This window comes from Ictidomys tridecemlineatus, chromosome 6, assembly GCF_052094955.1.
Source record: "Ictidomys tridecemlineatus isolate mIctTri1 chromosome 6, mIctTri1.hap1, whole genome shotgun sequence".
In the NCBI taxonomy this organism is placed as follows: domain Eukaryota; kingdom Metazoa; phylum Chordata; class Mammalia; order Rodentia; family Sciuridae; genus Ictidomys; species Ictidomys tridecemlineatus.
In genome coordinates, this window is record NC_135482.1 from 170,657,894 (window position 1) to 170,684,769 (window position 26,876).

The 26,876-nt window shown below is 35.3% G+C and overlaps 1 protein-coding gene and 1 long non-coding RNA gene across 4 annotated transcripts in view; one reads left to right on the forward strand and one right to left on the reverse strand.

Annotated features, from left to right (window-relative positions):
- Positions 1-23,159, reverse strand: part of Nbea (neurobeachin) — a 603,852-nt gene extending 580,693 nt beyond the window's left edge. For all 3 annotated transcript variants that reach the window (XM_078016116.1, XM_021730370.3, XM_021730357.3), the window contains exon 1: positions 22,866-23,159. In XM_078016116.1, the coding sequence (XP_077872242.1) occupies positions 22,866-23,159 (294 nt within the window). The remainder of the gene's footprint in view (positions 1-22,865) is intronic.
- A 499-nt stretch (positions 23,160-23,658) lies between these two features.
- Positions 23,659-25,493, forward strand: LOC144365171 (uncharacterized). The gene is made up of 2 exons (XR_013423440.1): positions 23,659-23,828; positions 24,001-25,493. It is a non-coding gene; the product is annotated as an uncharacterized LOC144365171 (long non-coding RNA).
- Positions 25,494-26,876: the final 1,383 nt, after the last annotated feature.

Below are 26,876 nucleotides of genomic sequence, written 5' to 3' on the forward strand. Positions count from 1 at the left end.
CTGAAGAACAGCCAGAAGTCTTATAAAAGTTTTACTCTATATTATTATCAATATATGGTAATGATAAATAATGTTTAGCATACAATGATAAATTATTGAATTACATATTTTTCAGTTTTGGTTCAGTTATTTTGTATGGATTATTACATTTGATTTATAGATTATCCAGTTCATTTATTCCTGGCTACTTTTTTTTGTGAGCCATTATAAGTATAGAAAAAAACTAATAGAAATTCTAGTATGCTCCTGTATGTGTGTATATGTGTATATATATATATGCACACAAGCATACATGCACACACAATCTTTATATTGTTCAAGCCACTCATACTTTGGGATTTCCTATTATATTCCTATTATATATTAGATGAGTAAACCTCATCCATCCTAAGTAATGCCACTGACTTAATAGCACAATTTAAAAACAATATACCACTGGTAGACTCTAAGTATATGAGAATCCCTGATTCAAAAATCATGTTTAGGGGGTTGGGATATAGCTCAGCTGGTAGAGTGCTTCCCTCACATGCATAAGACTCTGGGTTCAATCCCCAGCACCACCCAAAAAAAAAAAAATCATGTTAGTGCTCAAAATACTCAGATTTTGAAACATTTCAAATTTCAAATTTTGTGAATATGCTGTGCAGATTCAAATTCCCTTATCTGGAAGCCCTACCTCCATCTAGTCTGATCAGCAAACTTCATTTAATCTTCCAAGCCAATTGTAGGTGAATACTCCAACTTTAAAATCTTTCCTGACTCCTCCAAATAGCTAATCACTTTCTCTTCTGCAATATGATGGTATCTAATACACACTTTCACTTTTAAAGTCACAAGCAATAAAAAAGCAGAGTCAGGAACTGGATTAAGTCTAATTATACCACAAAGACCTGATCACATTATTTCATATTTTTTAATTTACAAACAAGTCTTCCATTTGAATTTTAAGTCCTTAAAGACAAGAATAAACTTTCCAATCCTGCCCTGCCCTGGGATTTGGATATACTATTCCTATGCTCTCACCAATCACCTAGAACAATACATTTGAATTAATATTTCTCCTCACTATCGCATATTTGGAATCTTTCATGGTTTAAGACTATCTAAGAATGTTGTTGATAACATACTCTATAATAATAATGGGAGAATACAACATGAACCACCAACTCAGAAAAAAATATATTTACCCAAATTGACACTGACAGTTTCCCAGAAAACATTGCTGTGATAGGTCAGAGCTCTGTGAGCTCTGACACTACTCATAACAGTCCTTTCCCTGACCCACTGTTTCTGTCCTCCTAGATCTAATTCAGCTTCAGTTAGTATTAACTTGAACCAACCTATTAACGGATTCAGGAACCTAGGTAATATTTTCCCCCTGTTCCTCCTTCACAACCCTGCTTCCTCCTGCCTCTTCTCATTTTTAACTTCAGCTAAACACAAATAGGCATTTGCAAATTCTCTTCAGGGAAGCCCACACCTGCCTACAAACAACTCATTTTTGGTCCTTAAGAATAAATTATCTTCTCAGCTCTACCTTCCTCCTCAATAGTGACAGAAAACAAACATACTTGGACAGTATCTGAGCAAGCGATCAATAAAATCTTTCCTGAATGAAACCAAAAAATATGTGCAACCTAAGGAGATAAGAGAATATGTTAAACTCCAGAAAATAAGAGAGTAGTAGTTCATTATGATTAAAGTGTGTAGAACCTATATAAAAAAAATGTCACCAAGAAGAGAGGCCAGGGGGAAATCATGACATGCCAAATATATCATGCTACCGAACTGGTGCTTATATGCTAAGAAAAGAGGAGACACTGAATAATTTTGTGCTTGGATATGCAAATAGATTCTTAAGGGTTTAAAGAAATCAAAACTTTAATATATTTAGACATCCAAAGCTAAGTGTGAATACCTGCCATAGTAAACACCATAGTTACAAAAAAGCTATCAACACATATTGCTATTCAACACACTAGTTCCATACCTTACTTTCAATGAGACTACAGTTAGGATTTGACATACCAGCAAATCAAATTGTTAAGAATTCTAAAAAAGGAGGCTTTAAGCACAGCAAGTACTGTCTCTGTTTGAAGACTGATAATAATTGTTGGCTATAAAATCTTTGAAAAAGTACACCGTCTTTTAGCCTTAGTTTCTTCACCTATCAAACACTAACAACCTCACAGAACTGTAGTGAAATTTAATGTACACACTTAGCACATGCCTATTACTTAATACAAGGTTAACAGAGATTCACTGTTATTGTTATGATTATAGCTAATATTAAAAAGTGAAGACCTCCATTTTCTATAGCCAGTGCAATAGATATTAAAAATCATGTAATTAGCAGAACAAAATAATCTTAATAGGGCTTAAAGTGATGTGGGTGAATAACACTTTTGAATGCACAAATGAAAGCACACAAGAATAAAAAACATGAAAAAAAGGAAAAAGTTGAAGCATAAAAAGGATGAAATAATTCAAAATAAGAAAGTAAAGACTTTAAAAAATGAAAAATGTTGTCAAATTTAAAAGAAATTTAAGTAAAGTCTTGCTAATAAAAGATCTTAGCAGGGCACAGTGGCACACACCTATAATCCCAGCAGCTTGGGAGGCTGAGACAGGAGGATCTTGAGTTTAAAGTCAGCATCAGCAAAAGTGAGGTGCTAAGCAACTCAGTGAAACCCTGTCTCTAAATAAAATACAAAATAGGATTCTAGTATGACTTAATGGTTGAATGCCCCTGAATCAATCCTCAGTACCTCCCCACAAAAAACAAACAAACAAACAAAAAGGACTGGAGACATAGCGATAAGTGCCCTTGAGTTCAATCTCCAATACAAAAAAAAAAAAAAAAGATCTTACACTTTTCTCAGCATCACTCTTCTTAGTTTTCACTTTTGTTAACACCAGCTAATATGGGCTGAATTGTGTCCACCTCTCCACTCCAAAATTCAGATGCTGAAATCCTAACTCCCAGAACCTCAGACTGTGATTGTACCTGGAGGTAGGACCTTTAAATACATAGATAAGAAAACATAATGAGGTGATATGAGTAGGCCCTAATCCAATACAACTGGTATCCCTAGAAGAAGAAATTAGGACACAGACACACAGAGGGAGACTTCATGAAGACAAAAGGAAAATGCAGAGAGAGTTGCAAGCCAAGGAGAAATGTTCAAATAAATTTCTATTATTAAGGCACCCAACCTGTTATACTTGTTAGGGCAGCCCTAATATACTAATACTCCAGCCAAACACAAGGGACTATGGTTAATATAAAAGAAAGAATAGCTGACTACCCTAGAAATTCAGAGACCTAAAATCCAGTCCTACGGTACATAGCATCTTAAAAGGCTGCATAGCCCAGATAAAACTAGTAACTCCTCTATGCCCAGATTTCCATATCTGATCTTTTAATTCTTAACAAGTACTACTAGCATTCCAAATTTCAAGAAATTTTGTTTAGAAGTTTCTTTAAAGTACATCCCTAATAACTAATACCCAAAGTAACAATCTAAATACAAGATAATCTCACACAAGGTAAAATATTCACTAATAAGTCAATAAAATCTTCACAAAATATATAGCCTGCTTTCCAGATAAAGGTAGGTTCCATTACTTCTTGATTTCTGGTTTTGATAAACAGAACAAAAAATTAACTTCTGTAAAAGTATGCCTTCACTTATATTTTATATTGGTTTATAAAAAACTATTGTTCATTTATTAAAAAACACATTACAAATAACAAACAAAAATGATGGCAATAACTGTACTTTCAATCAACTGTAAAACAAACGCCTATATTTTCTTCTATTAATTGTTCCTTCAACTTTATAACAATGTTTACAATTTGCCCTCCAAAGTATTTGTTGGCAATAAAATACATTTTAAGTGGCTGACATATTGATTTCCATGAATAATTTAGGCAACTTTTACCACAGCAGAGAGATCAGGTTTTTCCCCAGTGGTATGTGGTTTTTAAATTGTGCTATTAAGTCAATGGCATTACTTAGGATGGATGAGGTTTACTGACATAAAATAGGAAATCCCAAAGTATGAATGGATTGAACAATATAAAGATTGTGTGTGCATGTATATATGTGCATATGTATACACATATACACACATACAAAGAGCATGCTAGAAGATCTATTAGTTTTTTTCTATACTTACAAAGGCTCACAAAAAAGTAGCCAGGAATAAATGAACTGGATAATCTATAAATCAAATGTAATAATCCATACCAAATAACTGAACCAAAACTGAAAAATATATAATTCAATAATTTATCATTGTATGCTAAACATTATTTATCATTACCATGTACTGATAATTATATAAAGCAAAACTTCTATAAGACTTCATTACATCTAATTAGTGCTTTATTCCTATAAATTACCTCCCCATTAATATACCTTTAGTCCTTTTATATATAAAACATAATTTAAATTAATGTTCTAGAATATAGGATGCATTATCATAGTGATCCAATACCCCAAGATTTTTTCACTGTAATTAAATCTCTGTTGTAAATGTGTATATTCGTATTTTCTAAGCAGGTCATCCTCAATTTATTTCAGAGTTTGACAGTATAATTTTTCAATGTAATTGGGTTCAGTTGTCATTCTGAATGACAGTTTGTCATGTGGTATCCAAAATATATTAATTTAACTTTCAGATTGTACATCAATAATAAAGTTAAACATTATTTACAGTATGTATATTTTTTCCATTTTTTTTTAATGAAGAACATCAGCAAACCTGACTAAAATCTATTTGTTCAACATAGTCCACATACATGTGTTTATGAGTTATTTTTACAGAAAAAAAAATCTGCACAGCTACTCAATCAACTCCCAAAATAAGTAAATTATCATCCTAAAAATGAATTTACTTTGATCCTAAAGCCTGGATGAGAAAATGATAATAGTTCAAAACAATCCCTTGTCCGTCCTGGAATCTTTTTGAAATGTGACCAATTAGTTTAGCAAGTCCCTGTGTGGTAGTAATGAGGCCAAGGAAAAGGGTTACATTTCCATTTGGATCTAAAGTTAGCATAGTCGACATTTAAAAAACTGCACCTACAATCCCACCCAATTAGGACCTGCTGTCTGCCCAGTGGATAACTTCGGCAATAATAGCAATGAAACAAAGAGGAACAAAATGACAACTAGAAAATACACAAGATCCACATTTTAGGATGTTTAATTCATAGGGATAGATACTCCAAAAAAATTTACAATGTGAAAAAAACCTACTTCAGCAAAAATCAGTAGTTAAATCTCAACTCCTACAAATCAGAACAAGTAAATACACTACTTTATAATTAGTTGCTGCATTATTACATATAAAATTATTTGCCCTGGCTTCTAATATATATTTTCAATTTCTTAAAGTAAGTAAATGAAAAACTATGATTTAAAAAAAGGAAAAATCATTCCTTTAAGAGGTGATAAAGGGACAGAATTTCTTCACAGAGGAAGTTGACAAAACAATAATCTTACCAAACCAGCTAGGGAAAAATTCTTAATTCATAATGATTCTGATAGACCATTTCCTTCTAGGTTTTAACAATCTATTAATTCTAATTTGATAAAATGTGGACAATTTTTAGAATACTGATTTTATTAAAACAAATTAAAAATAATTTCCTACACCCTCAATTTACTTACTTTTATCCTTTCCCCCACCATTTCTCTTATTCATTTATTACAAATGCCTAAAATTCTAGATCCTACCCTCACATGAAGCTAAAGGACAGGTGCTGAAAAATACCAAAATTACCTCCAATCTCCCCAAGGTCCAAACTTAACACCTGTATATTTCAACTGTAATGCTGCTCAAGGGGCCACATACCCTCTCGTAACTATCTCCTCAAATCCTGATGTACTTTTTTAAAATTAATATTTATGGAATGCTTATCATGTAACAATCCCATCACTTTACTAGGCAACAGGAGTATCTTCCCATTGTCACTTCCCCTTATCAATCACAAGATTTCAATCTATCATTCCCTTCTTGCTGATGAACATCCTCTAATTTCATTTCAAGCCAAAGCAAGTCTTTTTTACTCCAAAGATAAAAGGTTAAGTAACTGCATGATAAGTTTATAAAACCACACAAAATATGTATTTGCTTCCCAAAGCCTCCAAAATACAAGACCTATAACTAAATTAGCCATAAATCAATATAGTCTAAAAGAAATAGAAAACAGGTAAAATTAATTTTAATAAACATATTTTACTGGTAATAAAATAACTAGAGGCAATATATCCCAAAAAATTACTATTCTGACATGTAATCAATATAAAAATCGTTGATGAGCTATTTCACTTTGTGTTGTAAACTAAGCCACTGAAATTTGGTGTATATTTTATACCAAAAGCATACTTCAACTCTTAATGTCTGCATCACAAGTGTTCAATAGCCACAAGACATAGAGATTGTCACACTGGATAGGACAGTTATAGACAAACACAAAAACAAGCAAACATATAAAAGATGGACCCATAATGAGACAAATAAAGCTATAAATAGTCTCAAAAGGGCATACAGATAGCCGTCACTGGTAAATAGGTAGGGATACACTGCAATAGTATAACAAAAAGAGATAAACTGTATCTCTTTGTATTTATTACTTCTTAAAAATACATAAGTAAAGGACTAGAACTAAAATGATCACTTTGTTATATAAAATGCATTCAAGTACATATGGGCCATGCTCCCTAAAAACTTGCAACTAGACAAGTAAGAAGGAAGATAAATATTAAATATAAGTTTTTGCTTTTTCTTGTTTTTTTATTTTAAAACAGTTTATTTAATGAAAGATATTAACAGTTCCTTAGTTAAAAAAGAAATTACTGGTGTTTCACTGTAGATGAAAGGGGGTGTCAATATTCAATAAGGAACTGAATCACTGGGTCTAATCATCTTCAACATTAGCTATTTCATCCATAGTTTTTTAAGCGACAAGACAAAAATAATTAATGTAAGAGTGTTTTTGGTCTTTCTTTCCCCTGTATCTTGTCCTCCTGAGTCTCTTTACGTCTCCCACTTTTTGAAATGGTCTTGCCAGTCTAATTATTTTAGATTTTATATTATAGAGAGAAAGAAGAAGAGAAGTACAAAGGAAGAGAAGTACAAGGAATATAGAAGGTTAAGGCTGGATGGGAAGTTTGTTTTTTAAAAAAATATTTATTTTTTAAGTGTAGATGGACACAATACAATGACTTTATTTTTATGTGGTGCCGAGGATGGAACCCCGGCCCCGCCCATACTAGGCGAGCGCTCTACCACTGAGCCACAATCCCAGCCCTGGATGGGAAGTTTTACAGAACAGTTTCAAGAAAGTCAAGAACAGCTACACTCTGGGAACAAAACAAGTGGGAAAGGGGAAAAGAAACAAAGACTTAAGGAAATATTACTATAGACACATATCTTTTTATTCCACATAATGTTTAATGCTGGTAGCATCATAATACCTGATCTCAAATTATTCTACAAAGCTATAGTTATGAAAACATCATGGTATTAGCATAAAAACAGACAGGACCAATGGAATAAAGACACACACACACAAAAAAAAAAAAAAAAAAAAAAAAAACCCACATAGATCCAGTCATCTAATCCTGGATACAAGTGCCAAAAACATACACTAGAGAAAAGGTAGCATTTTTAACTAACGATGCTGGGAAAACTGGATATCCATGTTTAGATCCCTATCTCTCACTCTCCAAAAAATCAACTTAAAGTGGATGAAAGACCTAGGAATTAGGCCAGGAACACTGCATTTTCTAGAAGAAAACATAGGGTAAATACGCCAACATATTGACGGAGGCACTGACTTCCTTAATTAAACTCCTTAAAGCTCAAGAAATAAAACAAAGATTCAGTAAGTGGAATAGTATCAAATTAAACTTCTCCAAGGAAAAGAAATAAATTAAGAGTATTAAGAGAGGTCTAAAAAATGGGAGACAATCTTGTTACTTTTCTGACAGGATATTAATACACAAACACACACACACACACAAAATGACACCTTCAATAAATGGACACATGAACTAAACAGACATTTCCCCAAAGAAGAAATGCAAATGGCCAAAAAATATATGAAAAAATGTTCAACATCTTTAGCAGTGAGGGAAATGCAAATCAAAACTATGCCAGGCGCAGTGGCGCATGCCTATAATCCCAGTGGCTCAAGAGACTGAGGCAGAAGGATGGTGAGTTCAAAGCCATCCTCAGCAGAAGCGAAGCACTAAACAACTCAGTGAGACCCTGTCTCTAAATAAAATATAAAGTAGGGCTGGGGGTATGGCTCAATGGTTGAGTGCCTCAGGGTTCCATCCTCAGTATCAAAAAAAAAACACACTGGGGCTGGGGATGTGGCTCAAGCGGTAGCGCGCTCGCCTGGCATGCGTGTGGTCTGGGTTCGATCCTCAGCACCACATACAAAGATGTTGTGTCCACCGAGAACTAAAAAAAATAAATAAATATTAAAATTCTCTCTCTCTCTCTGTCCCCCTCTCTCTCTCACTCTCTCTTTAAAAAAAAAAAAACACTGAGATTTCATATCACTTCACTTCAAATAGCAATCATCAAAAATATAAATAATAATAAATGCTGAAGGTTTGGGGGAATAGGTACACTTATACATTGTTGGTGGGTATGCACATTAGTTCAACCACTATGAAAAGCAGTATGGAGAGTCCTCTAAAGACTAGAAAATAAAACCAATATCACCAGCTATCCCATTCATTGGTATTTATTATTCAAAAGAATTAAAATCAGAACATTATAGTGATACATGCATACCAATGTTTACAGGAGTATAATTCACAACAGTCAAGTTGTGGAACCAGCTTTGGTGTCCCTCAGTACATAACAGGATAAAGAAAATATAGTATGTACAAACAATTGAATTTTACTCAGCCATCAAGAAGAATGAAATTATGTTCATTTGCTGGCAAATGGATGGAACCATCATGCTGAATGAACTAGACTAGATACAGAAAATCAGGAGTCAAATATTTTCTCTTATATCTGGAAGCTAGAGAGAAATAAGGTATTAAAATGGGGAGGGAGGTGCTCATGATGAGGAGGAATAGGAAAGGGGAGGAAGAGCAGAATAAAATTAACCAAAAGATGTTATGTGCATGTACAAACATAGCTCAATGAATTCCATTTTTATGTGTAACTATAATGCACCAATTAAAAAATAAACCAATAAAAAACACAAGAAAAAGAAGGAAAGAACCTGAGTCTGAAAAACATTACTCTTGCTTATTGAACTGTGTGGTATTTTGGTTGGGATATTGTTTTTTTTTCTTTTTGGACCTACCCACACACTGAGCCTGGCCCAGTAGATAATGAAATTACAAATGTAATATACACAAATGCAGGCTCAGAAAGCTCACCTGTATTGCTAGGAGAGGCTGGTTTGGACTGAAGACATTATATACTAAGTGAAACAAGCCAGACACAAAAGAACAAATATTTTATGATTCCACTGACAGGAGATACTTAAAAGTAGTCAAATTCACTGAGACAGAAAATAGAATGGTGACTGCAAGAGGGTAGGCTACTCATATTAATCTTCTCTTCTGAATTTTGATATTCTCAAAATAATAATCACCTTATTCTTTGCCAGTGTGTGATTCTTATATTTTTATACTTCATTCAGTTAATACTTACTAGATGTTTAAAATGTGTACAAGTATGGGGGCTGGGGTTGGCTCAGCAGTAGAGCACTTGCCTTGCACGTGCAAGGCCCTGGGATCGATCTTCAGCACCTCACAAAAATAAATAAATAAATAAAATGAAGTTGTTGTGTCCAACTACAACTTCAAAAAATAAATATTTAATTTTAAAAATGTGTAAAGTATATAATTTTTCTGCAATGGTATAACAAAATATATCTTTCAACAGCATTCCCCCAAAGGAAAGGAGAGTTGATGGGAAAATATGAACCCTTTATGATGTTTAATTTTATGTGTCAACTTTACTGGATCATCAGGTGTCCAGATATTTTGCTAACCATTATTCTGAGTATGTCCATGAATGTGCTTTGAGATGAGATTAACATATTGATCAGTGGAATGAGTAAAGTAGACCACACTCCCTAATGTAGGCAGGTCTCATCCAATTAGTTGAAACCTAAATGCAACAAAAAAAAAAAAGCTGATCTTTCCACAAGTTAAGAGCTAACTTCTGTTACCTAATTATTTTCAGTGGGGATATTAGTCTTTTTCTTCCTGCAGCACTTATTGAGTTTGTGCCTACCAATTTTGATGTCAGAATTCATACCAGTGGCTCTCTTGGTTCTCAGGCTTTTAACCGTGCAGCAAATCTTCACCATCAGAACACCCTAGTTTCCTGCACACCAAACTACCAATCTTGGGAATTCCTAATACCCATATTGTGTGAGTCAATTTCTTACAGTAAACCTCTCATTTTTACACATAAAATCTGTTGGTTTGAGCCAATATGTCAGAAGTCTTGAGACTGCAAAATGCGATATCTTACACAAATAGAGCTTTTGAAATAATTTAGTGAATTAGATCCTAATAAATCTTACCACATCACCTGAGCAAGCTTGACAAGACTAAAGCAGAAACTAAAAAGTGATTATTTAAAACCAATGGATACAACTACAATAAATATATATATATATATGGTTTCTGCAAGAAAAAATAAAGTTCTCATTTACTACAATTTATAGTTAGTATTATAGGAAATAACTATGGAAAACCTCTCATTATCCTGTGCCCTTATGCAAGCTACCTAAGTCACGAAAAGTTGATCTATTCTGTCCTTTTTAATCCTAAAGAATAGGAACTTGTCCTTTAAGACCTAGTTCACAAGTCTCTACTCAATAAAGCCTTCCCAGATTTCCTCCAAAGTTAATCCCTACAATCTGACATGAATGTCCCCAAAGCATTTTGTTTATATCTCTGCAATATTACTTTATACTACTTTATTCTTCTATTTCCTATGCTGAACTTTTATTTGAAGGCAAGGATTACAAAATTCTTTTTAGATAGCCAGGGAGAGTCTTGTCTATGGCAAAAGAATACAAGGTTATTCAGTAAATTATTTATCTATCACTCTAGTATTCTGATACTGCTCAAGTAAAAATTATATTAAAATTATAATTAATCAGAACCCCAAGTAAGATGAAGCAAAGTAGAACTATAGTCACCAAAAAAAAAAAAAAAAGAATACTGGAATGAGTTGGGTCAGAAAATCTAGATATTAATTTCTAGTCTGTGAAAAACTGTAGAATCTTAGCCTGCCTCGTTTTTAATTTTTTATTTCCTCATGCAAATAATAAGAGTAGGACCATTTACCAGATCTGGGGACATCATGACTCCTTACCCATTTCAAATATTTAGAAAACTTTCTTCTAAACATGAACCATACATACATACACCTATATATCTCTCATTCCTCTACCCCCAAATAACAAACTGAAATGCTAAAGTAAGCAGCAAACAGAAATTAGAAAAATCAACATAACCTGGAAAAAAAGATCTGAACCCAAGCAAGATATGACCAAAACAAACTTACTCCATCAAAGGTGAAAAATATACACAAGAAAAAGTTCACTAAGCACCACAAGATGCCAGGTACTATATTAAGTACTCATGATAACAATGTGAATAAAATAATAAGAATATTATTATTATAATCTATCTCAATAGATTCAGTGTCTCTAGGGTAATGTGAAAAATAAACAAGATGTACAAAATGTATGGGAAAGCAAAGGAAAGGAAGAACAATTTGGAGGGGAATATTAGGGAAGATTCTTTTAAGTTGAGGTTAAGATCTAGGTCTTGAAATGAGCAGGAACTTTTTAGACAAAAGATCAAAGATTACAACTGAAGAAGTGTAGTAATTATTTAGCAGGTAACACTCAATACACTACAACAAAATAAACAGTTTTGCATTAACTCCTAAATAATTCTTGAATACTTAAATTTAAGGATTATAAAAGGGTGATCAAGTTATAAAGAATTAGTACAAATTAAGTTAAATATTTCTATAACATTTTTAACAAAGTTAAATATTTCTATAACATTTTTTAACAAAATATGTGTACGTTTAGAAATGAAAACACTTCTCTTTTAAGATAGCACACTTCAGTTACCTTGGAAAGACAATGATTTTATTTTTTACTGATGATTTTATATCACAGGTCAATAGGCTTAAATGATAGGAATAGGAAAGACAGTGGAATGAATCTGACATAACTTTCCTGTGTACACATATGAATACACCACAGTGAATCTCAACATCATGCACATCCACAAGAATGGGTTCCTAATTAGAAAATATTCCATGTTTGTATAAATAAATCAAAGTAGATTCTATTGTCATGTATGACTAAAAATAACAAAGAAAAAAAATATTTGCAAAAAAAAGAGGATGCTTGAATGAGATGATGTATGTCATATGCTTAACACAGTGCCTAACATAAGAATTTAATGACTCAAAGTTGCTATTACACTACATCAGCACCATCATCAAAAGCAATGGTATGTTTTACTTATTTTTTAAAGATTTATTTTTTTAAATTGGACACAATATCTTAATTTTTTATTTATTTTTAAGTGGTGTTGAGTCAAGTACTCTACCACTGAGCTATAACCCCAGTCTCTATAATTGTATATTTTTAGAGGGGGGGGGTTAATATTTATTTTTTAAGGTTTTGGTGGACACAACATCTTTATTTTTTATTTTTATATGGTGCTGAGGATGGAACCCAGTGCCCCGCACATGCCAGGCAATCGCGCTACCACTTGAGCCACATCCCCAGCCCAATATAATGGTATATTTTAAATAGCAACACACATAGAAATGGAAAATCTGACTCTGAGTGTCTCCTCCACAACTAAACAGCACTGCACATTAGACAAGCCCCTTAACCTCAACCATACTTTAAAGCAAATACCCATTTACTTCAAAGGAGTTGGCAGAGGGTATTCAAAACATAAAAGATAAATCCAAGCCCAATCTATAAATGCCAATTCTCTTCCAGATTTGAAAAAATCTTAAGTAACAGTAGAGTTACTTATATCTCACCTTTAATCTCACCTGCAGGTTATTTCTCTCAGTAGATGTAAGTATTTACTAAAGGGAGATATATCTAAACACTTATACTCCCATAAAATGTTATACTAATTAATATTTGCTCTAATTTAATAAACTCAGAAGAATCACAATTATTGGAAATTATATTACCCAGACTTCCTATTGTTTATTTTATTCAAGCACATATATATATGTGATGTTTCACAAAATTAGCTCTACCATAGAACAAGAAAATCACCCAAATCTATTTCATGTAATACATTAATGCATAAGTTAAAATATTAATTTGTGTAATGTTATCATATCCTAAATACTATATCATTTATGTAATATTGTAATATAATCAGAATATATATTCTGATTCAACATTTTCCTCAGTAAATTGTATAAATTTCAAAGCCAATTACCATGTATAATATTGCATAGTCAATTATTTCCCCAAATCTCAAAAACTCACAGTGTAGTTCTTGCTCAGTCACTTCTGTACAAATCCATCCAACTATCATGCATTCATTTTTATTTCATCTGAACAGCTTGTCCTAAGTCCTACACAGGAAACACGCCCAACTACAGAATCAACTCACTGAGGCTGGCTGGTTCCTCCCCTTCCAATGTCATCTCTTCACACAACGCTGCACTTAGGATAGTATCTAAGTAACTATATTTTATTTAGTAATGGTAAAGAACCCTAGCTTTGAAAACTGAAAGTTATGAGTCACAGTTCTGCTAGTCAGTACCTGCATAGTCTTGTCTACTTCCTCACATTCCCTACAGCCAGCCTTAAGTTTCTGAATCCAGCTGTAATGAAGGAATGGTATCTATAAAACGGGGTTATTCTGTGATTAGATATGCAGCTCAATTTCAGAAGTGCATGGTAAATACTTAACAGCCATTAAAATATAGTCTAACATTATTTTCTAGTAAGATTTCAGTCATTGTAAAAGTTTTTACCGTAGCTCTCATCTAACTTACACGTGGAACATATTAAAATAAGCAGAAGGAAAAAATGTGAATAAACTGCTGAAAAAAAAACATATAGTCTAATATTATTTTCTAACACAAACTGATTATGAAATAGTGTTTGATCTTCTAACTTGTCCTCTGGGTTGTTACCCAAGTAGTCTTCTAAATATTTAAGCAAATACTCCCAGAGGGAGGAATTATTTGCTTAGAATCACCATTCAGGTCCTAACACATCTATATGTGAGATTCACCCACATGAGGGAAGGAGGAGATGCAGCAGATTCCAGGCAAAGGAACTCTTGTTACCTTACACCTATCCCTTTCCTAGTTTTCCACACTCCTCACCCAAAGAAGGAAATAACGAAAACTACCATAGGCACTGCTAAAGACTATAAGGGATTCAGAACAGATCTTCCATGCTTCCCAGAAGATCATGACAGGTGAGTATCTGAGATGCACTCCCTAACAGGTTCACCAGGCTCAGATACTCTAAACTAACATAGGACACCTCATAATTTAGTTAGAGATTATTAATTTTTCGATGATTAGATGATTCTCAGGACTAAGAATAAAAATAACAACAGTAAGTACTAAATAAAGTTAGCTATATACCAAGTACTTCACACCTATTCATTCAATCTGTAGCATCACCTCACAAGATAGATGTCTCCATTTTATAAGTAGGATAACTGAGGCACAGAATTTTAATGACTGTATTCTATTCTGTAACATGATGCAAAACTATTTAACTTTTCACTCTTGTTGAACATATAAGTTGTTGTCAGTTATTTTCATCACAAAACTACATTTAACTCTCATACCTATCCACAGGTAATTTTTCCTTAGCCTCAAGAACTAAAGATTAGTGAGAGGACTTCTTCAAAGTTTTTGATACATTCTGCTAAACTGCTGAACAGAATAACTAACATTTTACATGCCCAACAACAGCATTTATGATTATTTTAGCATTCCCCACCTAACAATATAACAATGATTATTTCCTTTTAATCACTTCTTTTTCATGCTAGTTCTTATTTAGTGAAGGTAAATATCTGAAATTAACTACATATATATATATATATATATATATATATACAGAGAGAGAGAGATACACACATATATACATACATACATATATGTTTCTTCTTTCTTGAAAGAAAGAAGTCCTTTGACAAGTTAATTTTTTATGATGTGTCCTATACACTGAATATCTATGGGTTTTTTTGTAATTTTTGAGTTAGAGTATTAGAAATCTTGAAGGTACAATGAATAGGAACAGGATTCAAACTGGCTTAAATAAAATAGGAATTCAGTCTGAAGATAGACTGGAGGGGTTCCAAAGATGCCCTCAACAATCCATCCCTTGGTTCTAGGTGCCTCTCAAGCAGATGCTGCCTCCATCATGGCAGACTGCCAATCAACTCTTGACTTACATACTAACATTTTGTAACAACCCCAGTGAAAGCACCTTTTTCCTTCTCCAGAAGAATGAAATGAGTTATCAAGCTGTCTAAAAAGTATAGCTAAATTTTATAACCATTATCTGTTACTGATGAGCAAGGGGTAAATTTCTGTGTCTGACCAAGGAAAGTCTCGAACTACACAAATGAATAGAGAGACCCCTCAGACATGTCTCAGAAAATCTAGAATTGTTAACAGCAGAAAGCATGAATGCTATAAAATCTAACAATTAATATCTGAAACATCCTCTGGGATGCCATTCAACTCATACATCCATTTCGTTCCATATATATAATTTTTAAATACTCATGTTTAATAATGTTACCATCTTAGCCACAACAGAAAATAGTACTCACCATTTCACCATGGGATGGGGGGGAAATTACAATGTCAAGTTAATGTATCCAGCTACAAGTTTGAAATTTCTGTATTATGAACATAATTCTTAATCACATACAAATGTACATTCTCCTTGGTGGTACTTCATACTAATATATAGCAAGAAAATAAATTTAACTATCCCTCTTATAACTAACATACAGTGATAAGAGAAAAACACAAATTATGACAATAATAATCACTCCCACTTAGAAGAGTGGAGAAGGTAAATCAAACTATGGTCACTAATTCAAAGCACTAATTCTGGTAAATGGAGTTATATGGTCAGCCAATTCTGGAAGCATTCAATCCTACTAAAGATGAGCTCACTTTTGCATTATCCTCCATGGCCACAAATTTCATTTTCAGAGGCTACAGTGTTTTAACAGCATACTTTCTCTTAATGAAGCCTCAAGAAGTCAGAATTCTCTTTACCAGGTTTGAAGTTTCTTCTGGAAGTACAGCTTCCCTAAAACCTTAGTAAGCTTTTGCTGAATCTACTTCAGTGAGTTGAATTAGCAACAGAAACAAGAGTTCTTGTTGAAATACAGTATATTAATTTGGGTTTCAACTTATAAGTTTCAGTCTCTCAGCAACGGGCCTCTCCCAGTACTTTTAAATCTCAGCTTGATGATCTTCTTTGAAGCAATGTGAAACAAGAAGCTGGTTGAGGAGGCAAAACTAGCATATCACTTGGTCTCTAGTTTAGAGCTCTTTACAATTAGATTGTTACTTTGATCTGGGGACTGAGAGGTACTTGGGAGAAGCTTATAAAACAGAACTTTACCAAATTTAAATATTTCCTCCTTGACAGGGGATGAGGGTTAGGGTTTCCAATCTGCAAATCTTTCTCTTTTTATTTTTGGTGGGGGAGTTCCAGAGATTGAACCCAGGTGCCTGACCACTGGGCAACATCCCCAGGCCCTTTTTTATATTTTTATTTAGAGACAGGGTCTCACTAAGTTGCTTAGGCCCTCGCTAAGCTGCTGAGGGTGGCTTTGAACTTGCTATCCTCCTGCCTCAGCCTCGGGAGTCACAGGCATTACAGAAGTAAGCCACCACACCAGCCATCCTATAAGCCTCTTGATATATTGATTGTCTTCTATTTGGATAGGCAGCTACAGGCAGAAAGAGCTTCTCTTACTTGAAAGACTACATTTTCCTTACTCTGCTTTCAGGCATGCCAGCTTGAACCAAAGTTAACTGTTCTCTTCTATAAGACACTATCAAAGAGTTCACCATTACTAAAATTCCATCCCCAGTGGTGGTTCCATGAGCAAATATAACATAGCTGACATTTTAAAAAGTTGCTCTATATTTCTGAAAATGAATTCTGAGGGAATAGCAAAATTCTCAATACCTTGGACTCCATTTCAGCATTTAAGCTGTTTCTTATAATGTCTAATTTCTAGATACTAACTCTATGCTAGTGGCGATTCTTTCCATTTACAAGTCACAACAACCCAACTTCAAATGATTTAAAACTAGCTAACAACAATTACACACACACACACACACATAAATGTGTGTGTGTGTACTGGAGACTGAACTCAGGGGGACACTCAGCCACTGATCCACATCACCAGTCCTATTTCATATTTTATTTAAAGACAAGATCTCACTGAGTTACCTAGTTTTTGCTAAAGCTGGCTTCGAACTTACCATCCTCCTGCCTCAGCCTCTGGAGCCACTGGGATTACAGGGTGTGCCACCATGCCGGCACAATAATTTTTTATTTATTTATTTATTTATTTTTAGTGCAGAGGATGGAACCCAAGGCCTTGTCCATGCAAGGCAAGCACTCTACCAACTGAGTTATATCCCCAGTCCTTGCCCAAATTCTAACCACAGACTGAGTCTGGATGTTGTTCAGTATCCCCAACAGGTGGAGTTCCAGCACAAGTCCTGGATTGACTCTGGGGCACCTCTGGTTAAATGTTAATCCCTAAACCAATCACTGATTTTGGTCACCACTGAAAGTAGAGTCAACCCACCTCACACAGCTGAATTAAAAACAGGAGATGAGGTACCATTACAAAAAAGGAGAATGTAGGCTAGACTGACAAAAACAAGAGATGTTAATGCTCTGGTAATATGACAAGCTGACAATGATTTTTTTGTTTGTTTTAATTTCTAGTCAATATATTATAAATATTTTAATAACATTCTCTTTGTTACATGCATCTATTTGATCATACGTATGAGTTTAATAAAAAGTTTTTATCAAAATTTTACTTATTCACAGATGTCAATTAAAAATAACATTTACATATGAAGTAATACCTAAATAGATATGTACATCAGATAACACATACATATTCAACACATACTTAGTTTGGGGGCTAAATAATACATTAAATTTACATGAGTCTAATTTATTTTAGAATCCAGAACACAGACCCTACTCTTGAACACAATTTTCAAAAATTGGTCCTAATTACTACTGCCCTGCATACTCAAAATGGATTGAATTTACTTACTCAAGGGTCAGAAATACAAAAAATATATAAAAGATCAGCTTTTGCCCTCATGGAATTCACAGGCTAGAATGAGAAAGGAACAAAAAGAACTGTAATAATAGAGAGTGATGTGTAATACAAAAGAGAAGACTGATAGTGCATGAAGTATCAGAATTGCAGGCATAAAATGAAAAACATTTGGGACTGATGCATAAAAATATTTTAAGTAAACAGTAAAAATGCAGATGATTGAATATAATACATGTATACTAGTATACAAAATGAGGCTGGGTCTGCTAGACGCTGTGAATTTTTTTATACCAATTGGGAAAATATAGCAAAAGAAGAGAGAACCTTGAACTACTTTTAATTATTAGCATAGTCTATACCAAAATCTGACAATATTTACTTAACATTATTATAATTTAATCACAAACAGGCTTTAGAATATTTTCTGCTTCAGTGTCATTATATGATTAAGTTAATATTTCTGTGAAAAATCTCCAAACTTTTTATATTTAAACTTCCAATACTTATGTATTTAATTTTCCATACTCAATAGCAAGAATAAATGTAAAAGTGAATATGAAAAGCAAATTAAAATGCAGAAAATTCTTTTAATATAAATAAACGTGGTTTCATAAGTATCAAGGACTGCCATGAGTCTACCTAAAATTCAACTACATATTTTTTAAATAAATTCAAATGCAAAACATACCTTTTTGTGAAATTCTAAATATCATCAAAATAAAAATGATTCTGAGTATCAAGGTACAAATGAAACCACTCTAAGGAAGAAGAGTTACTGTCACATCAAATACAAAACATAACTTAAAATTTCCCTTTTGATAAAATACCATGATCCAGATTCCAAGAGTAAAGGAACTTAATAGGCCACAAAATCAAAGCATCTTGTTATGCTTTTAATATAGTAAACAGCATGACACTTTAAATGCCAAAAATAATATTAAAGGAAATACCATCTTCTACAAATAAATACACAATGATATACCTCACAGTAATTCATGAAAAAAATCTAAAAATTTATGAGAACCTCAATAATTCAGCAATTCATGAAAAAAACTACAAGTCTATGGTTAAATTCCATAATTATAGAATTAAATGAAATTCTATAATTATAAAACTATATTGCATAAGATGACTATTCAAAATACCCTACTGTGAATTCTTTCATTAAGTAAATATTAGTCCTCTATTTAATCTTTTCTTAAAAATCACATTCATATTAAAATCCGTGATAAAAACAAACTTCCACATTATAAACAAAGATAACACATGCTATTTACATAGCATTACTTCAAGGAGAAACTGTATATAAACATATGTCAAATATGTTTACAAAGGAAGCAATAGATTTAAGTAGTGTGCCTGCTTTACAATAAGGAACAAGAAAAATCTCTTTAATACAGTTTAACTCTCTTATAAAACCACATGTAATAATTCCTCCTGAAGTCAAAGTGTGTCAATAATTAGTTCTTTCACTGGTAAAACTACAATGCAAAATCCTTGACAATGTACTCTTATTGTAACATTACTTACAAACTAATTTGCTCATATTCCTAATACTCTCCATCACATAGATTAATGTTTTAAGTCCACTATCTTACCACTATACAAAATATATGTATCTACAATGAAATCATTCATTTTATTTCTCATTACATTTGTGATTCTTCACCAAACTCCCATAATCCACTTGAGTAGTACAAATGGATATCTACCTTTGGCAAACAAAAACAGAAAAATTCCAACCACCACTGTGTTGAAGTCCTATATTTTACTACATAGTTAAACTTTACTCTACAAAACTTTTAATCTTGGGGGCAAGGCAAGTGTAAAATATTACCCAAAAAATAAACAGTTGTACTCTCATATTTCTCATACTATATAGGAAGAATGGATAGGAAAAAAGAAACATATTTTGACAAAGGTGACTATGACAAGAATATTGTTTAAAGTAAAAAAAAATGTTTTGAAGTTTAGTTTCCTTTATTTCTTTACTGTCACAAAGAGCAGTGTAATTTTCTTTAACATTTAAATTAAGAATAAAAATTTTTAAACTTACTTCATAAATAGGGACTTCCAATCATTAACAAGCCACTTAGTACCCTAAATAAATTTTATCAACTATATTACTTATGAAATAAATAGTTAAGTTTTGATAATTATTTTTTAAATGTCCATTATTTCCAAGTTTTTTTTTGAGAGCTTAAATTTTCACATGACATTTACAACAATGTTTTGGAACAATAAATTTCTAAACCTACCATTCAAGAAATATTATACTTCACATGACTAATTCATATTCTATAATCAATATAATTAACAATAATAAGCAACTCCTTTTGTTATTTAATCTTTGTCCCAAAAGTTGCCATTTAAAAGTTATTGCATTCTTTAAATATAAAGAAAATTTAAATCTAACTTTTGTTATTCCAAAAATCAATGAGTTACAGGTCTTAAGTGGATTGGGGAATATATCATTTTAGTATTACCATATTTCTAAGGACTCTAGGTTTAATGATAACTTAATCTCTAAAATAATGTTTACATAATTCATAGATTGTTATTGCACTGAAGAGTTAAATTTCTTTTTACCTCAAGAGAAATATTTCACTTCTTTTCATAGTCTACTATGTATCTAAAGAACCCCATCTGTTAAATACTGATCTAGCAGATCTAGCATGCGTGGCTACTGCTGCAGAGTCCCAACTGGTTACACATTCAAATCAGTGTCCAGTTTATGAAAGCTCTACTGCCACTTATCAGATTAAAATGTACTAAGTAAGAATACAAATACTATTATCACATCATCTAAAGTAAAAATATTGGTTACACAAAAACTGTGGGATGAAAAAACTTAAAATGTTTCTTTAAATAAACAGATAACCAACTAACATACTACCATATTTTTGAAACTTCATCTCTTTTAAAAAGAAAAAAAAAGTACTGACCCCCTATTTGCACTTATTTAAACTGAAAACCCCAAGAAAACCAATTAGTTATTTTGAAAAGAACTGGTTATATCAATGGGAGGACATTCTCCCAAACTTACACCGACTTTTTAAGGTGATTTATCTGAAGGGTATACAAAAGTAGAAAGATGTTTTCTATTTAAACAGCAATAAATGTAACAAAGACAGATAATTGCCTATCTTTGACTTCATACACTAGCAAAAAGAAAAAAAAACAGCTTCAACTTTTCTGTGAATTTAATAGGTTCATAAACCACAGACGTTATCTAATCCATGTCTCAGGGTACCACTGCCATAGCTGCATCTTTCTTTCAGTTTTCCAGTACATCAAATAAAAATAACTGCTTGGCCGAAAAATCATTGCATAGCTGTTATAGAATCCCCTGGCAAGCATATTTTTGTGTTCCTGTGACTCCACACCAAATACAATATTCAACTGATTGCTTCTGATTTACACCTTGCCTGCCAAAACCCAACCTTACAGTATGTCAAAGACGAGATATTGCAGGGTAAACTATTTTAAAAGCTTTGCTGCAGCAAAAAAACTGCATTTACAAAGCACTGAAAATGAACTCTTAATTATGCTCTATTAATGATTCTTCTCTCTTTATATCTTCCTCTTTCTTCCTCTGTCATCTTGAAGGCTTCTTAGCCTCTTCTGTACATAGCGCAAAACATTAAGTCATACACAGTTCTGCAGTAACTCTTTCTTATCATGAAAGAAACCAAAACCTGCGTTAACATCTTTCCTTTAGTCTTTATCCACATGCCACGCTCCTAAAGGCAACCATAGAAACCAACCTGTATGATTTGGTGCCCTCACATTTTAAAGCTTATGTGCACACACACAAAATACTAAGAGATCAGCATATTGAGGGCAATGTTACAAAAAAAGGGAAGACTGCCTAAGAGATGGGGGTGGGGTAGATGCTGCTACAACACACTACATCATTGCCTTGGAATATATTTAAAGACAGATGCAAAACTGCATCATTTTTCTCCTCCCTCGAAAACATCACACCCCAGCTGCTCAAGTTGGAGCTAATGCGCTTCTCACATTTTCAGTAGCACCGGGGAATTTAGGCTCCAGGGGCAAGGCTGTCATCCTCAGAGAGCGACACCACGGGCAATTAAAGAGTGAGGGAGAAAGAACCCCCAGAGAACCAGAGGTCTCCTCACACCCTAACTAAACTCCAAAGTCGACCCAAAACCTTCCCAGCAAGAGATGGTTTTTACTCATAGTCACGAGAAGTGATAAGAAGCGGTGTTAAGTTGGGCACTGCGCTCAGGTGGCAGGAGAGGACCAAAAGAGAGAAGGGAGGTGGCGTGGCTTTGGCAGCACGCAGGCAGGTCACCGGCTGGGCAATACCGGCTGAACGAGCTTTGCTCCCAGGGACGCGCTGCGTGTATGACCTGGGGTGGGGGGTGGGGGGTGGGGGCCAGAGACGCTGGGGAGCGAGGATATGGGGGGCTGGGGAGCAGAGCGAGAGCACGCCTTTTCCCTTACCAGGTTGAGCACCGTCTCCACGATGTCCCTGTTGCTGACCTCTCCGACCTGTATGAGTCCAATCAACACTGCGAATTTCATCCGGATGTTGCGGATCGGCACGGAGGGGTTAATCATCCCCGCGGGGAGCACCACCGAGCCGGAGCCGGACGCCCCTCTCAGCTCCCCCATCCCGCTGCCCGCGATGCCGCCACCGCCGCTGCCCCCGCCGCCTCCGCCTCCGGCCCCGACGGCGATGAGCCCCACGGGCTGAGGCTCGAGCCCCGGGCCCGGGCCCGGCTTCTCGCTCGCCATTGGGCCCCCTCCTGGGGAGAAGAGCAGAGAAGCGGCGCTGCCTCCGCCGGTACCGTTATACCTGCCTCGGCCCCCGCCCCCCGGCCGTCGCCTCGGAGCCCCAGCATCCACCAGCGCCGCGGCGCCGGGCCCGCTCCCCGCCCGTGCTTCAGCCCGGCCCGCTCCGGCGCCCTCCCCGGCGGAGGCGGTGAGGGTTTCTCAGCCTGATTCCCGGTGGTGGCGGCGCCGCTAAAACCGCTGCCCGGTGAGCGGCAGTGCCCGCCCAGCAGCTGTGCCGCTGCCGCCGCCGCTGCCTGCTCTCTCTCCCCCTCCCGGTCAGTCCGGCCCGGCCCGCCCCCCGCGGAGATGCTGCCGCCGCTCCAAACAACCCTGGGGCGCCAGCAGCTGGTCTCGGCGCTGGCCGGTGCTGAAGCTCAGGCTGTGGCCGATGTTATTGACGCTGCTGCTGCCGCTGCTACGAGCGCCACTGTTGTTGTGAAGCCCCGACGCCGCCGCTCACTCCGCCATGTTGCCGCCCCCTGCCTGCGGTAGCGGCCACTGCGCCTGCGCAGAGCCTCCGGGGGCGGAGCCCTCGCTGCACCCCCTCTTTTGCCCTGCCCTCCTTCTCTTCCCACCCACCCACCTCGACACCCCACATCCCTCCCCCAACCTCCCAGAACGGATAGACAGGTGAGCAGGTGCATGGGGACGGCTGCCAGACCCTGGGGCCAGCCAGCAGAGGCGGGGCGGGTGGCTTCCTTGTGTTTGTTCCCCTGAGGGTGGATTCTCCCTGTGGGGAAGGACACAGTGTGCGTGTCTTGCCTTCACTGCCACCTCCTCTTTCCCTCTGTCTTCTTGCAAGGAGGAGGTTCTTCTTCTTCGTTGTTGCATCCAGCCGCTGCTACTGCCAGTGCCACGTGCCTTATAAGGTAGGGGAGTGGCAGACGACCTCTTTCTGCCCCTCTTTGCCCTTCCTCACAGTCCTGTCCGCCTACCCTCCCTGGAATTTCCTAAAGGAAAAGTGGCTGGCAAAGCAGAAGCAAACACACCGGGAGGGACAAGCCTGCATTGCCGCGGGAAGGATACAGATGGAGTGTATTGGGTCTTTTTCTACTGCCATGAAAGAGCCTGACACCTGCACACACAGGCGCGACTTAAAATAGAACTTGTCAAACAGTGATCCTCTCTGGAAAGAGCTCTAAACAACAAACAGCTCTTGAACTCATATCTCGGCCTAAAAAGGCGGCATTCTGTGATATGGTGCGGTCTTTGGTGGGAGCAACACACCCCACACTTTAAAACTCCCTAACGATCCTCAGGTATGATGCCAATTAATGATGCCTCCCTTTTTCATGGGCGTGTATGGTTCAGAGGAGTTTTTAAATTGTCTAAAAATATGAGTGATTCTTGCTGCCATTCTTGATCCGGAACAAAAGTAGATTTCGATATCTGCACCGTCACAGAAGCAAAAAAAGGGGGGAGGGTATTACTTTTAATTAAAAAAAAAAAAACTTAACATGCACAGTTATCTTGCTTCTGGTATTGAATTAAAACGAAATAAGCATGACTGCTAGTTTCTTCTCAGAAATGAAGAATGCAGTATTCTTTAATATTTCATGACTGTCCTTTTCAATAAAAACATATTACAAGCCGCAAGAAATATTAGGTATCTTGAGGTCTATTCAAATCAGTTTTAATTGTCATCTCAAATGAAAAAAAAAGTCAATATACAAATCCATCATAATCCAGTTGTTATTAATCATATTTAATTGGATCTTGGCACATGGAAAAATTCCGAAGTGCCACAGGTTATAAAAAGTTTCTCAAAAACAGTGCTTAGGATTATAGTTACTGGTGATATGACTGTTTAAATTTGCACTGAAGTAATCAAATTATTAAAATTGCTGAGCAAAATTTCTAAAAGAAGTGGTAATCAGCTTGTTTAATTAAATTAAATGACAATGGAATTTAAAATGTTAGCATGGTTGAAACTGTATGAGAAATTTACAAGATTAGTCTTGATAGTTTGATTTGAAAAATCTTGTAACAATTCTAGCTACAGCATTTTGATCTGTCCCAGGTAGGTATCATCTACTTCTATGAAAACTATATTTCATTTACAAATTTTGTATCTATATCTATATATATATATGTATATATATATATATATATAAATCCAGACTGAAAGGTTATCACACTATGTTTTTATGCCCCACTGTGCATCTAGGTGATAAATAAATAGAGAAGCAGGTTCTACCACTTGCTATTTTTAGACTTCTTGTATGAATGCTTTGACAGTGACAGCTTGAAATTTCTATTTCCTTTCTGAATAAATAGCTCAACACTATTTTAACATTTTTGTTTTATTTTCCCTGCTTTGTTTCTTAGGCAAAATGTGCCCTTAGGTTGTTTATCCTGTTTGTTCATTTTTCTTTAGTGGAGATAAAAAAAAAATGGGATAAAGAGGATATCACTACTTCAAAGTAGGAAAAACTCACTGCTTTTGCATATTAAATTCAATTTCAGAGACTTTTAAAGAAACTTACCAATTAAAGTGTACTCTCATACACTGTCAGTTCCTCACAGGCAGAATGAAACTGTGGAAAGTGCATGGGGCTTTGAATCATACCCATAATTTACTACCTGTGCAGTCTACTCAAGATATTTGAACTTCAGTATACTCTTTCCTTAAACAGAGATGATAATACCTATCCCATAGGAAAGTGAGAATTCAGTAAAAGCATTTCAACTCAGCAGTTAGCATGAAGTTAAATGTGTCTTCATATCCTTAGTATACAGACACAATGTGTGTTTAGTGACCTATAAACACAATAATAACAACATCTTTAAGATTTCACAGTTAATATGTTTTCAGTACTATCTCCAAAAGCATAAAGTTGTTAATAAGGACAGCAGGTCTCTTTCCTTTTTGCCTACAAAGCCAATTTCCCTGAAAATGTTCAAATAACTTAGCATTTACATTCACAGTATTTTAAAATAAAAGATAGTTCCATAATAATGAGTGACCTCAAATGTTCATTTTTAAATCTCTAGATTAAAAACATGTTATATGGTGATTATAAATTTTGTATACATTTTTTCACACACATACTTCCAAAGGATAGCTCTTCAAAGATAAGAAGCCCATGAATGTGAGTTTTAAGAGGCAGTGTTTGTTTCACAGTGATTGCAAATGCATGCTCCAGATGCAACAGAACCTGGGTTTGGATTCTACTTCCACCACCCACGTCTATGTGCAACCTTGAACAAATGACTGAGCTTCAAAGCCTCTGTTTATCCAATTATTATGGTTTGTATGTGAAGTGTCTCCTAAAAGTTCACATGTAAAACAATGCAAGAAGTTTTGGAGGAGAAATGATTAGAAAGTAATCTTAATTTAATCATCGAATTAATTTCTGATGGGATTAACTGAATGGTAACTGGAAGCAGGTAGAATGTGGCCAGAGGAAGTGGTTCTTTTGGGGCATGGTCTGTGGGGTATATATTTTGTATCTGGAGAGTGGAGGCTGTCTCTCTGCTTTGTGATCACCATGTGAGCCACTTCCCTCTGCCACACTCTTTGGCCCAGACGTTCTGCCTCACCTCAAGCCTAGAAGAATGAAGCCGGCCTTCTATGAACTAAGACCTCTGAAACCATGAGCCCTCAAATAAACTTTTCCTCCTTTACAGTTGTTTAGTCACAACAGCAAAAAAGCTGACTAAAACACCAATCTAGGT